Source organism: Panthera tigris, chromosome D2 (assembly GCF_018350195.1).
Source record: "Panthera tigris isolate Pti1 chromosome D2, P.tigris_Pti1_mat1.1, whole genome shotgun sequence".
In the NCBI taxonomy this organism is placed as follows: domain Eukaryota; kingdom Metazoa; phylum Chordata; class Mammalia; order Carnivora; family Felidae; genus Panthera; species Panthera tigris.
Genome location: NC_056670.1, coordinates 28465614 through 28481748, shown reverse-complemented (window position 1 = coordinate 28481748; position 16135 = coordinate 28465614). Strand labels below are relative to the sequence as shown.

The window sequence follows — 16135 nt, the reverse complement described above, 5'->3', positions numbered from 1 at the left end:
TTGGACACAAAGGAGTAAAATCTCTATCTTCATCACACTGAGGAAGTCATCTTAAGTATCTTGTAGTTACACACACACACACACACACACACACACACACACACCACACCCCAGATTATAACACTCTTTTAGTTGCATATTTCCCTTTAGGATAATATGTTATTCTTGTTTATTTGGTGGTGATTTACTTACAGCAATTAAGAAAGCTTATTACCATTTTTACTATCTTTATTATGAATTATGCTATTGCCAAATAATTTTTGAAGGAGATTTTTAAAATCAAAGGAACATCACTTACCTTGATAAGCTTCACAATTTAGATTTTACAAAAATGTTGTCATGCTAAGTTATAAGGTAAAGGTTGTTCTATTCCCATAATAAATGTCTAGACCTGATTAGTCAGTCTTTTACAGTTATGTGATTGTTTCCTCAGTCTTTGAAGGAGAAAGAGCATTGGTTTTGAAAAGACTTAAAAAAGAAGTTCGTATTATTTATAATGTTTATAACAGTGTCCTTTCATTATAGTCAGCCCTTTTGTTACCAGTTATAGTCATACTTTTCTGTATGTACTGTGGCATGTATGAAAAGGAGAATAAAAGCATTGTCTTGCAATTCTTTCATTACTGATTCTGTCCCTGCCATAGATGTTTAAATTACAATCATTTATTTAAAATGAAATGATCTGTCACAATTTTGTCAATTCTTTTTATATGTATCTTTTCCCTCTTTTCATATATATCTTTCCCATTTAAAAATATTTCAATTACATTTTTTTAAGTATTTAGTGTGACATTTCCTTTATTGATTTGTATTGGATGGATTTCTTTTGCTTCAAATATTCCTTGATTTGACGCTTTAAAAAATTGACCAGAAATGTTCATACTCAAAAGCATTTAGGAGCACCTAGCTGTCTTAGTTGGTAGAATAGAAGACTCTTGGTCTCAGGGTCATGAGTTCAAGCTCTACATTGGGCATGGGTCCCACTTAAAAAAAAAAAAAGAAGCAATTTAGCAGTTATAATTTCAAAGCGACTTAATATGTTGATTCTATTTATAACAACTGAGTTGAGCCACACACAAAATTCTTTTGCTTTAGTATATAGTTGTTACAATTTATTTATTTATTTGTTTATTTATTTAAAAGTTTATTTATTTATTTTGAGAGAGAGAGAGAGCAGGGTAGGGCAGAGAGGGAGGGAGAGAATCTCAACCAGGCTCTTCACTGTCAGCATACAGCCTGACCCGGGGCTTGATCTCACAAACCGCAAGATCATGATTTGAGCCAAAATTGAGAGACGGCTGCTTAATAAACTGAGACCCTCAATATATAGTTCTTACAATTTAAAGCTTGTGTTGAAAATTAATGAAATGACATATATAAACCATGGGAGGATTTCTGCTCTGTTGAGTAGAAAACAACATACCCTCATTTCAAAAACATTTATTGCAGATTGATTCCAAGTTAATCAGCTTTTTCGCCCTGCATCAGATTTTACACAAAAGACACATGTTATGAAATCTTCTAAAGTCTTTATGAATGCATACACCACAAACTAGGATGTATATCAAATAAGATATCTCCTTGATGTATATTTTATTTGATTTTTTGGTATTTGGTCACCATTTCAGTAGTAATGATAAGAAGTCATCCTGATTTTAAGATTTCACAGTCTTGAAAATTGAGCATAAACTTGATAAATGGAGACATCTATTTTTTGTTTCTAGTTCTCTTCCTTGTTGACTTCAGATCACCTGGGTTTAAATCTTACCATTTACAAGCTGTGTGACCTTGGGGAAGTGACTCAATTTTTTTCTATGCCTTTGTTTCCTGATCTGCAAATGGGGGTAATAATTATAGTACCCACCTCATAGAGGTGTTGTGGGGATTAAATGAGACATGCTAAATAAAGACTTAGAATAGTGCCTGGCACATAATAAGTTGTGGTGTTGTTTTGGCCTCACAATAATACTGGACACTTGGAACTTTGTAAATTTAGACAATTCTGTCTAAAGGGTTGGGGGGCGGGGCGGGGATAGAGGATCTGAGGCGGGCCCTGCCCTAATAGCAGTGAGCCTGATGTGGGGCTGGAACTCAGGAACTGTGAGATCATGGTCTGAAGTTGGACACTCACCCAACTGAGCCACCGAGGTGCCTCTTAACAGACTTTTTAAAAGCAGTTTTAGATACATAGCAAAATTGAGTGGAAGGTATAGAGCTTTTCCATATACTTCCTTCCCTTCACTAATGCCTAGCCTCCCTGTTATCAACATCTCCACTAGGATGGTACACGTGCTACAACTGGTGAACCTACACTGATATAATCACCCAAAGTCCATAGTTTGCATTATGGTTCACTCTTGGGTTTGTACATTTTATAGGTTTGGACAAATGTATAATGACATTTACCATAGAGAGTAGTTTCACTGCTCTAAAAATCCTCTGTGCTCCACCTGTTTGAATAATTTTTGACTTAAAGAAAAATTGCAAAAATAACACAGAGTTCATGTATACACTTCATCCCGCTCCCCTTAATGTTAACATTGTATTTACAATTATCACGCATAGTAAAATTATACAAATCAGAAAATTAGCATTGGCACAATAGTATTAACTCAACCAGGGGCCAGCAAGCTTTTTTTTTTTTTTTTTTTTTTTTTTTTTTTTTGTAAGGGGCCAGACAGACCAAGTCAGAACTAGGGTGAGGCAAGCAGAGCACTTGGGATACAAAATTTAAGGAGGCACTAACTCTCAGGATTGTGCAAGTGCAAAAGTCTATGAGAGTAAGGCTACCTCCTTAAACCTAGGCATCCTGCTTGTTTCTCCTAGGTGCTGACCCTGAGACAGCAAACATTTTAGAGTTTGCAGGACTCTAGCACAACTATTCAATTCTGCCATTGCAAGAAAGTAGCCATAGATAATATGTAAATGAATGACGAAGGCTGTCTTCCCATACAATTTTATTTAAAAAACAAAACAAAACAAACAGGTGGCAAGCCAGATATGTCCTTTGGGCTAGAGTTATTCAACCTCTGATCTAAAGGATAGGTCTCATTCTAATTTCATCAGTGTTTCTACTAATGTCTTTTTTCTCTTTCAAGATCCAAGCTAGAATCCATTATTACACTTAGGGGTCTTGTTCCCTGAGTTTCCTTCACAATGACAATTTCTCATACCTTCCTTTTTTTTTCATGACTTGGACACTTTGAAAAGTAATGGTCAGTTATTTTGTAGAATGTCCCTCCGTTTTGGTTTGTCTCAGGTTTTCTCCTGATTAGGCTGAGGTTATGTGTTTTTGGAAAGAATACTGCTGAAGTGATATTGTACCTTTTTCAGTGTGTCATATCTGGGTACGGGATGTCAATATGTCCTAATGATCCAAACACATAGTTAAGGTTGTGTTTTTCAGGTTTCTTCTGCCAGGTTTTTCCCCTGTAGGGTTACTATTTTCCCTTTGGTAATTAAAAAATATTTTTGGTGAAGATTCTTTGAGGCTATAGTGTTCCACTTCAGACTTTCACTGGCTGATTTTAGCATCTTTTGGTGTATCTTGCCTGTAACAGTTACTACGATGGTATTTGCCAAATGGTAACTTTCTATTTTCTTTATTCACTTTACATTTATTACTTGGAATTCTTCTGTAGAGAAAATATATCCTTTATCCCACATTTATTTATTTATTCAACTACTTTTGTCACTATGGATTAATAGTTACTGTATTTTATGGGTTATAACACAATACTACCATTATATATTTTGTGGCTCATATTATTTCTATAGCTTATGTTTTGATTATCATTTGATTACAATGATGTAGGGTGATCTCACTGAATTTATTTTGGGAATATTGCTAACGTTTGGAGTTTTATATAAGGGAAAAAACCAGTTTCACACTAAGTGAACTGAAATGATGGATACTAATTCACCCACTTATTAAGATGAGTCTTCTCTTTTCTATAGCATATGAATTTCCATCACTAGAATCAGTTCATTCTTTTAATGAATAAATCACAATTTTCAGAAAGCTTCTATTATGCTATAATCGTGTTAAAGAACATCTGTTAGTCTATAATCAACTATTTATTCAACACTTGGCATTGGGCCAGTACTAGAAGTGATGGGGGTAAAAGAAAACAAAACAAAAAGGTGAGAAATTGTATAAGAACCTTGGCATCCAGCTGAGGAGCCAAACTAATACAAAGGAAATAGAGAAAAAATAAGGACTGTGCTATGTGGTATTGTTGGTAAGTGCGACAGAAATTACAGGAAGACTATCTGAAACGATTTCAGAGAAGAGATGATGCTTGAAATGATCAGACTAGGTCAAAATTTAGACACATAGAGGGAGAGACAGAAGGCATTTGTGTGGCCAGAGAAAGCTGGAGAAGATTCATCCAAGTGGGAACCAGATTAGTGCCTATTGCACACTGGAGTATTTGCTGACACAGACCAAAATATTGTGCTAATAGGCTGTGGAAAAGATAAGTTTTTAAGTTTTAAAGTTTAATTTCTAAAACTAATATTTTTTTTAAAAAAATTTAATGTTTCTTTAGTTTTGAGACAGAGACAGAGACAGAGAGAGTGAATGGAGAAGGGGCAGAGAGAGGGAGACACAGAATCCAAAGCAGGCTCCAGGCTCTGAGCTGTCAATGCAGAGCCTGACATGGGACTTGAACTCACAAACTGTGAGCTGAAGTTGGATGCTCAACTGACTGAGCCACTGGGTGCTCCATAAAAACTAATATACTTTCAATAAGAAGATGTGGGGTATGAAGAGAACATGGAGAAAAATATTAGCTTAGATGCTTAAAATCTGGGAATATATGTGCATGTATACACATATGCTATATTTATGTGTTATGTAAATACATGCATATATGCGTTAATATTTACATTGTGCATGTCTATATGTGTATGGAGTCAGACTGCCTGAGTTCAAATACTGGCTCTGCTACTTACCAGCCCTATGGCCTTGGGAAAACCACTTAACTTTTCTGTGTATTGACTTCTTAATCTGTAAAATGGGAATAATAACAGTACCCACCTCACAGAGTTGTGGGAATTAAATGAGATGCTATATGCACAGTGCTTAGAACAGTGCTTGGCATATAATAAGTCTTAATAAATCTTAGCTATTATTATTGTTATTATATATGTATACATATATATATTATAATCCTTTTTAAGGTAAAACATTATGGTTTTATGCCTCATATAATGCTTTGTAGTTTACATTTCTTCATAGAACTATATTATATAATTTTTCTCAGATTATTAAAAGTCTTCTACTACAAGATGAGTTTTTAAAGTTTATTTATCTATTTTTTGAGAGAGAGTGAGAGAGAGAGAGAGAGAGAGAATATGAGCAGGAGAGGGGTAGAGAGAGAGGGACAGAGAGAATCCCAAGTAGGCTCTGAGCCATTAGCCCAGAGCCTGATGTGGTGCTCAATCTCACCAACCATGAGATCATGACCTGAGCTAAGATCAAGAGTCAGCTGCTTGGAGCGCCTGGGTGGCTCAGTCAGTTGAGCATCCGACTTCGGCTCAGGTCATGATCTCACGGTCTGTGAGTTTGAGCCCCGAATCGGGCTCTGTGCCGAAAGCTCAAGGCCTGGAGCCTGTTTCAGATCCTGTGTCTCCCCCTCTCTCTGACCCTTCCCCGTTCATGCTCTGTCTCTATCTCAAAAAAATAAATAAATGTTAAAAAAAATTAAAAAAAAAAAAGAGTCAGATGCTTAACCAACTGAGTCACCCAGGTGTCCCTACAAGATGATTTTTTTAATGACTGTAAAATATCTCAGCCTAAGAAATATTTCAGTTAACTTTAATATCTTATTACTGGACACATAAGGTTTTGTTTAAAATTTATAACATTTTATTCATTGAACCTTGTTATAACTAAATAATTTTCCCACCTCTGACTATCTCCTTAGACAAATTTCTATAACTGGAATTGTTATATCAAAGAGTAAAAAAAATTATACACTTTTATGTATATATACATATACATAAATATCTCCAATTCTATCACTCTTTGATATCTAGGTAGATAGATAGATAGATAGATCTCTGTATATATCTATTTTCAGGAAATTTGCATCCTCCCCAAGAGAGTATGAGAATGTTCATTTCTTTGTACCCTCAATGACACTGGTCATTATCATGCCTTAGATGTTTTGATTTATTTGATTATGAGTAAAGTTGAACATTTGTTTGTATGTTTATTGGCTAGCATAATAGGCAGTTTTCCAGACCATTGAACATTGGATCAGGAAAACAGGACTCAGTGGACCTTGACATGGAGGGCCTCATTTGTCCATGGACTACACTTGGCATGAGCACATGGGGTGGGGATGCCAGGAGATAAATGGAACATTCCCAAGACAAACTAACCTGCTTTACCAGTTAGTTTACCCAGAACCAGCCTACCTAGGAGATTTGTAATAAATGTTGTGACACTAAAACTATAAAAAGTAATGAAAGGCAGATATGGACTATTCTTCATTTTTTTAAATATTAATTTGGCAAAGTAAAGAAAATGTAAATGAGAAACTAACAATCACATACATTAGCATTATTGAGAATTAACCATTTTAGTACATTTGCTTCCATGGACTTATACTAGAATGTTTCTTAATGGGATAAAAATGAAAAAATAAAACAACAAAAAAAAACCCTCCGAATTTCCTACCTTTGATAGATATGTATAATTTTATCCATTTATCTTATTAAAGTCCTCCAATACATATATACATAAATATGTGTATAAGTGTGTAAAAAATGTATCTTGAAGGGTGAAACCTGTTATCCTGGGGGGCTGAGGGGTAAAGGAACTTTTACTTTTTGTTCTGTATTGATATAAGTATCTTCAAAGAGAGATTATGAAATTCATAAATAGCTTAATTAAAAATGCTTACTACTACTACTAGAATCTTTAGAATTTTTAGTATTTTAAAATTTAAAGACAAGTCTCAGTCTCATTTTCTTTGTTATATAAGCAGTTTATAGTGACTGATGGTCACTATAGGTCACTCTATGGTCACTATAGGTCACTATAGGTCACTCCTAGGGAGCACCTAGGAAGAGGAAACACAATTAATCACAGTTCTGAACAGGAAGTCTATCTCTTCCTGTTATTCCACTGGATTCCCAGTAGATGCTTAGCAAAGAAAAGAATAGTTATTAGTCTGGGCATTTAATGCATATGCTTATCTAGTACAGCCTGGCTGTATTATTATTATTTTTTAAAGATTTTATTTTTTAGTAATCTCTACGCCCAGGTGGGGCTTGAGCTCACAACCCTGAGATCAAGAGTCACATGCTGTTCCAATTGAGCCAGCCAGGCTTCCCTACAGCATGGCTCTATAAAAGTGAAGAAAATTTTTTTCAAGGATTGATTAAGGATGACATGGAGCTGATAAATTTATGTTTTTACCATGAGTCTTATGACAATTTTAAGCTGAGCCTCTTGAGAATTTGTTTCTCAAACAAGAGGTCCTTTCCTTTCATTAATTAGTGGATAGTAAATATGCAACTTGGTAATAGATCCCTAAGAATTCTGCCATTGGTTAAGATTATTGGATTTGAGAGGCACCTGGGTGGCTCAGTTGGTTGAGTGTCCGACTTTGGCTCAGGTCATGATCTCACAGCTTATGAGTTCAAGCCCCGCATCGGGGGCTGGCTGCTGTCAGCGCAGAGCTCACTTCAGATCCTCTGTCTCCCTGTGTCTCTGCCCCTTCCCTGCTCATGCTCTTTCTATCAAAAATAAATGAATATTAAAAAAAAAAGATTACTGGATTTGAAGTGCAACTTCTTAGTTAACAAAAAATTTGGCTTTTTTAGTAACTAGTTAAATGATTTCAGACAAGTTACTTAACCACTGACATTTAGTTTTAGCTATTATTATTAAGTTCTTACTACAATTAGGCTTTGTGTTAAATGCTCTATTTCTATCATTTATGTAATATAAAGATAAGGAAACTAGGCACATGGAAGTTATACAACTTGCCTAAAGTCTCTGGCAGAACTGGGCTTTAAAATGAAGCAATCAGGGGCACCAGCCTGGCTCAGTCAGTAGAGCATGTGACTCTTGATCTCAGGGTCATGAGTTTGAGCCCCACGTTGGGTGTGGAGCCTACTTAAAATAAAAATTAAAAAACAATATAAAACAAACAAAATAAAACAAATTATATTGTGGAGCCACATAACCACTGTTGTCTCCTGCTGCTGTCATTGGAATTACAATTAACAAAGACAAGTATTGATTATGCATGATAATAAGGTTTAGATGGCTGAGTGAAATCAAATCAAATCAAAATGCCTCTCAAACTTCGTATTAGTTTGGCTGAAGTTTCTCTTTTCCCAATCAAAATCTCCAACTACACTGTTAATTGGTAACAAAATTAAGAGGTTTGAATTATGTCCTTTTAATTGTGAAATTCTTAATAAAAAAAAGAGGGGGGCAAAAGGCCTAAAGAGGGAACTTTATAATGGGTCATTTATAAACTAGACAGTCATCCTTGAATAATGAATGACGACTAAACATCTTTTGAAGAACTCAAATGAATGAACACCTCTTCTATGTATTCTTAGAATAAACCTATCTGACCATTTGTGACATTTAAATATATTGAGCTCACAGGTGTCTTGGGCTATCATCTAAATGCAGTAGCAAGTTAAACTGTTATCAGTATTTGGACAGAAGTTTTTATTGAATGCTTTCTGAATTTCATTATCAAGGCATTATTTCTTAGAGTAAAATGTCAAAATACAAATACAAGGATCACAATAAAAGTTGGGTTGATCATGGATGTTTTGAAAAGGAATGATGCCCAACTTCTTTCTTTATGCTGTTTAATTTGGAATCCTTATTTTTAACATCAGTTTTTGTTTTAGGTTGAACAAATCCTGGCGGAATTTAAAGCCAGAGCCTTGGAATGTCACCCTGACAAGCATCCTGAAAACTCCAAAGCTGGTAAATATTTAATAATGTCTGTTTCCCATAAAAATGAATAACATCTAAATCTAAAAAGCTATTGAATAATTACCTAATTTTCTTTTATATATTATGCTCAAACTTATTCTTTCATTCAATGCCAAAGAATGTTTTTTGCACTATTGGATGGTAGGAGGGGAGGAAATGGTGTAGGGTCCTTTCTCCAATAGTAGTCATTTCTCATCCATTTTTCTTTCTGCTGTAACATGCTGCTTCCTGGTTTAAAATTTGTTCACTTTATGCTTTATTTCACCAGCTCTTGAGAGTTAACATGACTTAAGTATGTTTGTAACTAGGTGATTGTCTTGATGAGAACTTGATGTGTTTTCTTCTTTTTGGGGAACTGAATATGTCTCTATATGATATATGGTAATATATTCATACTTTTGAGTTTTTTCTTTAGCATAATTTAAATTCCCTTATCATAAATTTTGACATAACTGCTCATGTGTATCTTAGCTTAAAATAATACAGACAGGAGGAGCACCTGGGTGGCTCAGTCGGTTGAGTGTCCGACTTTGGCTCAGGTCATGATCTCGCGGTCTGTGAGTTTGAGCCCCGTGTCGCGCTCTGTGCTGACAGCCCAGAGACTGGAGCCTGCTTCTGATTCTGTGTCTCCCTCTTTCTCTGCCCCTCCCCCGCTCATGCTCTGTCTCTCTCTCTCTCTCTCTCTCTGTCAAAAATAAATAAACATTAAAAAAAATAATAATACAGACAGGGGCACCTGGGTGGCTCAGTTAAGCACCCAACTCTTAGTTTCGGTTCTGGTTAGGATCTCGCGGTTTGTGGGTGTAAGCCTTGCATCAGGCTCACTGCAGTCAGCCTGTCAGTGCAGAGCCTGCTTCAAATCCTCGGTCCCTCTCTCTCTGCCCCTCCCCTGTTTGCGCTTTCCCAATAAATAAATAAATATTTAAAAAAATACAAACATACCATTTATCCTTCTTTAACCTGTCTCCCTCCTGCTCCTCTTTTATCTCTCTCCTTCCTTTTAGAGCCAAACTTCCTGAAAAAGAAGTCCACAGTTTATATCTCTACTTCCTTCGCCAATTTTCAATTTATCCCAGGCTGACTTCCCTCTCACCTTTCTTGGAAATGGCTCTTGTAATAGTCATCAAAGATTTCTTGGCTGCCAAATCCAACATTTACTTTTTTAGGTCTTATCTTCCCTGAGTTTGCATCAGAAATTGGCACTGTTGACCAGGCCTTCTTGAAACATTCTTTCTTTTAGGTACCAAGATACACACTCATACTTTTCCTCCAACTTCTTGGGCTTTTCTTTCTTTCTTTCTTTCTTTCTTTCTTTCTTTCTTTCTTTCTTTCTTTCTTTCTTTCTCTTTTTAATGTTTATTTATTTTTTAGAGAGAAAGGCAGAGTGTGAGCAGGGCAGGGCAGAGAGAGAGGGACAGAATCCGAAGCAGGCCCCAGGCTCTGAGTTGTCAGCACAGAGCCTGATGCGGGGCTTGAACTCATGAGTGGTGAGATCATGACCTGAGTGGAAGTCAGACTCTTAACCAACTGAGCCACCCAGGCACCCCTTCGGTTTCTCTTTCTGGCTCTGTCGTGACTCCTCTTCTGCCTTAAATTTCCCTCCTAAACTCTCATTTCTGGGCTAACTCCCCACTTTCTCTCTGGAGTCTTTTTTAAAAAAATGTCTTTATTTGTTTTGGAGACAGAAAGAGAGCAAGTAGGGGAGGGGCAGAGAGAGAGGGAGACAGAATCTGAAGTAGGCTCCACACTCTGAGCTGTCAGCACAGAGCCTGAAGTAGGGCTTGAACTTGTGACCAGCGAGATCACAACGAGAGCTGAAGTCAGATGCCTAACTGACTGAGCCACCCAGGCACCCCAATTTCTCCCTGGAGTCTTGTCCAAGTCTGTGGCTTCAGTCATTAGCTCTTTGCTGATGGCTTTCCAGTCTATCCTTAACTCAGTTCTCATTCTGATCTTTGGACTCTAGTTTTGAGTGTTCTTAGAAATCTTCGTTTGGAGACATTTCAAAGTCACCCTGTCAGAAACTGAACTCATTGTTTTCCTCTCACCCTCTCTCAAATCTTGCTCATCTTTGTGTTTCCCCATCTTAATAAATGGCAACCCCATACATTTAATTGGTCAAGCAGAAACCTGTCTCCTTGCTCTCCCTTATGTCTACATCTGTTCAGTTACCAAATGCTGGTGATTTACTTTCCATGTCTCTCCTGGAGGTCTTTTTCCCTACATCTTCACAGCCCCTAGAGTAGACAAGTAACCATCATTTCATGCCTGGATCCCTACAGCACTCCTTTCATTGCTTCACACTGCAGAGAGTGGATTTCTTTTTAATTATGGAAAAAATAAAATATTTAATATGTACAAAAAAGGTATAAGAATACTATAGCAAATACCTATGTATGCACACCTAGCTTAAAACTTCAGCAATGTAGTTGAAGTCTTTGTGTATTTCTTTTGTTTTTAATTTTTTTAATGTTTATTTATTTCTGAGACAGAGAGAGACAGAGCATGAGTGGGGAGGGGCAGAAGGAGAGGGAGACACAGAATCGGAAGCAGGATCCAGGCTCTGAGCTGTCAGCTCGAACTCACAAACCATGAGATCATGACCTGAGCCAAAGTTGGTCGCTCAACCAACTGAGCCACCCAGGCGCCCCAAGTCTTTGTGTATTTCTACCTTGATTTTATCCTCAGGGTAGGTACTGTAATACTGTCTTACATTAGATGATTATGTTTACTATAGGTGCATATTATGGGTTTGTGTGTAGTATGTATATGTATATGATTTTTCTATAAGGAAAATATTATGATTAAGACCTATCTTAATCCACATTGCACAAATGATAAAACCCAAACTCCTCTTCATTAAAAAATTTTTTCCTTTATCTCTTTTTAAAGTTTTTATTTATTTACTTCGAGAGAGAGAAAGTGTGAGCAGGGGAGGGGCAAAGAGAGACAGGAGAGAGTGAGAATCCAAAGCAGGCTTGCACTGCTAGCGTGGAGCCTGATGCGGGGGCTTGAACTCACGGACCATGAGATCATGACCTGAGCTGAAGTTGGATGCTTAACCGACTGGCTTAACCACCTTAGCCACCCAGGTGCCCCAATTTTCTTTTATCTTAAGTTTCTTTATTAATTTTCTCTAGAAATCATTGATCCTTTTGATTTGTATAAATAGGCCATTTTACAATATATCAAGTCATTTTTGTTATACTTTTTAAAAATTGAAAAAATTATTTTATTATTATTATTATTATTATTATTATTTTGAGAGAGAGAGAGAGCAGACAAGAATGGGAGAAGGGCAGAGGGAGAGAGAGAGACAGTCCCAAGCAAGCTCCACATTCAGCATGGAGCCTGATGTGGGGCTTGATCCCACGACCCTGAGATCATGACCTGAACTGAAATCAAGAGTCAGGTGCTCAACCAACTGAGCCACCCTAGTGCCCCATTTTTTGTTATATGACTTTTGCCCTTTTTATTGAGGCACAATTTGTTTAAGGCAATGTGAAGAAACTGTAAGTATAAACTTGATAAATTTTTGTCTACATATTACCAGTTTAACTGCTGCTCAGATGGATGTAGAACATTTCTGGCACCCAGGAGTCCCTTTTTATATCCTGTTCAAAGTCAGTATCCTCTCCCATTTTTGGATCTCTATTTCATTGACGAGTTTTGCCTAGTTTTGAATTTCATATAAATGGAGTCATACAGTATATACTCTTTTGCTTTACATTATGTCTGTGATAGTTGCCCATTCTGTACTTGCAGCAATAGTTCATTCTATGTAATTGCTGGGTCTTTAGGTACAAGCCCCTTCATATTGTGCTTCCTGACTCCTTTGCATCTCTCCATTTTCATTTTCTCTCTACTACCATGCCTAAAATCCCATGTTTCAGCCACACAGAACTACCTTGATTCCTCAATATGCCTTGTTTTCCACTCTTCAGAACTTTATGCCTGCTTCTTCCTCTGTCTGGCTCCCTGTGAGGCCTGCACACCTCTCCACCTTGCTTTGATTGGTTAGCTCATGCTCTTGTGTCAGGTTTCAGCGTAGCCATGATTTCCTCTGGGAAGTTATGTGTGCCCCAGTTACCCAGAGCACACTGTACGTCAGGCAGCAAACCGTGTATCACACCATCTCCTTGTTGCCTATTTGCTTATTAGTCATACTGAAAGCTCAGTGAGGCAGGCCTCCTGCTATCTTGTTCACAGTAATATGCCCCACACCTCGCATAGCACCTACCATGGAGGACACCTACTTTGTGCAAATCATTTATTGAATGAGTGAATGAATAAATTTCATGAACATTTCTTTAGGAGACATATTAATTACCTCTTTGAACTGGAGTTAGTATTAAGATAGATGCCCTGACGTAAAAGTATAAAAATTTGACAAAAACTTAAAAACAACTACCACCCCAGGTTATTCTTTAACTGGGTTTTTTTCCAATAAAGCGTGGCTTTGAGTTGTTTCTCTGTCCCTGGCAAACAATTTCTGTTTGGGGTACATGATGAATCACTGTGCAATCATTGCCATTTCTGGTTACCATAGTGATGGGAATTTTCACGTACGGGCTACCTCAAGGCTTCTTGTTCAGAGAAACACTGAACTGTAAATATTGTTTAAAATGAAAGGTACACAGACATCAATATCTTCCCCTGTCGGGCTTGTAGTTGATAGATGATTCAATCTTTGGGTAGAAATTGTTTTCAAGTCTTTAAGCATCCATTTACTCAATTTAGATTAATATGACCTTCTGAAAATTTAAGTGGTTCTTTATACACTTGAAGAAGGATTAAGAATACTGATAAAAATATTGTAAAATGTTAAACAAAAATTCATCCGGTGCTGAATTTTAGTTTGACAGAAATTCAGAATACATTAGGCAGATTTTGAAACATATTTCATTAAGGAGAAAGTTTATAGAGCAACTACATTATACTTGTATGTACACCTTTTTGGTTCATTAAGTGTAGTCTTAATCATTTCCATTACTAATTACTAATTTGTTATCATGATGGAGTAGTAGATATGGAGCACAATCTTGTCTGTCTGGATTGCTCCTAGCTCCCACTTATGAGCTAGTTGAACTTGGACAATCTCTTTGAGCCACAGTGTTCTAATAGGAAAAACGGGTAGACTAAGAACATTATTGCTTCATGCACCTGATGTGGAGACTAACATTCCTGAGCATGCAGGAATAGCTCAGTGAATGTTGGCAATTGTGACTCACTGGACTTTCTTTAGTTGCTGTTGTTTTTTTTTTAATGCAGGATTCCAAGATAAAAATTTAATAGAATGAGATAGTTTTCTTTTTTGTAAGTAAACGTTACATCTTTCTCCTTTTCATTCTTTCTTTTTTTTAATTCTAAATCAAAGGCTTTTAGGTTTTGAGAAATCCCTTCTCCTCTTCAGGTGGGGGTGATGTAGGCAGGACCAGTTATGCTATAGACATTGTGTCACTGAGCGCAAAAGCTCCTGGCTGGTGTTCATGACAGTCCTGTGTGTACACGTGACAGTAACTATTCCAGGCCAATGCTTTATTAACTTCTCTCTGACCTTGAAGAAGGGGATTTCAGACTGAATTAAAGATCTGTGAAATGGTATTTTTGTTATTGATTTGTAGGCTTCAAAAACATTGGGGTATTTGAAGGAGAGCTCCTTGTCCTTGCTAACTGATATCTTCTCATGTCTCCATGCTTTCCTACTTTAAAAACTCTTTATTGCTTTTTTATCTGTGAATAGAAATAACATACAGTAATAAATAATGTTGAAAGTGAAAGTCCTGTCTTATCTCTCCCTAGCAGAGAAACACTATTAACAGTCGTGTATTTTCCTCCAGATTTTTTTCAAGGTATGTTCTGATATTATATTTTTATTATTATTTTTCAAGTAATTGTAAGTGGCCTACATTTAAAACGAGGCTATAATAATACAAATTCTATTGTGAAATATGAATTTAAAAGAACTTCTGTATTTTCAGAACAGACCTAGGAGTTAAATCAGAATGTCTTTCAAAGGTCCCAGCATCATTTGCTCACGTAAGCTTATAAAATGAGATCTCTCTTCCCAGAACTGGTAAATGTTTATCTTGTGTGATTCATTTGATTAGCTATATATTAAAGGGCAAATATAAACCCAAACTCATTTTTATTAAATGTGGTGGAGAGGATGGAACAAGGAAAGGCCACCTATCAGGAAAGATAAAGTCTCTTTAGCTTTCTGCTTATCAATTGTTGTCAAGGCATTGACATCAGAATAATCCCAAGCAGCCTTATTTCATTCTGGAGACTCTGTAAAACAGGTTAACAGTAATGTGCAAAGAAAATGTGACTCATAGGGGCATCTGGGTGACTCAGTCAGTTGAGCATCCGACTTCAGCTCAGGTCATGACCTTGCAGTTCATGGCTTTGAGCCCCGCATCAGGCTCTGTGCTGACAGCTCAGAGCCTGGAGCCTGCTTCATGTTCTGTATCTACCTCTCTCTTTGCCCCATCCCCACTCATGCTGTCTGTCTCTCTCCCAAAAATAAATATACATTAAAAAAAAATAAAAAAAAATAAAACGTGACTCATAGATAAATATATAAATCTTTACAACCACTGCTGTGGTAGTAACTGGCATATGCATCTGTGGTGATAATTTAATGAGCTTTTTATTCCTGTTGGAAAAAGTGACATCTTATTTGTACAGTGGGACATTTAAATTGTCGTCATCAGCAGGAAGGATTACTCACTGGAGTGAGCTGCTATGGCAAGATGCTTTTTATTAGTTTGTTATTTCCCTGTAATTTTCAATAACCCCATCTTTAGGGTCTTTCCTTTAATCCACCAGTTGCTCCTACCTCCAGTGGTGATATTAAGTAGCAAATGACCTGTGAGGTACTGTGCTGTCCAGCTTTGGAGTAGGGTCGTGGAGGGACCCTGCTGTGGCAGGAAGTATGTCTGGTTGTTGGGGGAACACTTAAAGTGGTGGTGTTTGGAGGATAGGGGCTCAGAAATACCAAATCTTTACCACCTGGGGTATAGAAGTATTTCAGTATTTCCAGTACTATCAGTGTTGATGGTACATTTGCTTCAACACCTGTTTGAGAGACTCTTGACTAATTCCAATGAGGTATTTTAAGCACTATCAGAGCAATTTAATTAGTTTCCCCAC

The 16135-nt window shown here is 36.9% G+C and overlaps 1 protein-coding gene across 1 annotated transcript in view; it reads left to right on the top strand.

Moving 5' to 3' along the window:
• Positions 1–16135, top strand: part of DNAJC12 (DnaJ heat shock protein family (Hsp40) member C12) — a 39931-nt gene that overhangs the window by 1375 nt on the left and 22421 nt on the right. Inside the window, exon 2 of the mRNA XM_007095775.3 lies at positions 8893–8971. Within this exon, the coding sequence (XP_007095837.1) occupies positions 8893–8971 (79 nt within the window). The remainder of the gene's footprint in view (positions 1–8892; positions 8972–16135) is intronic.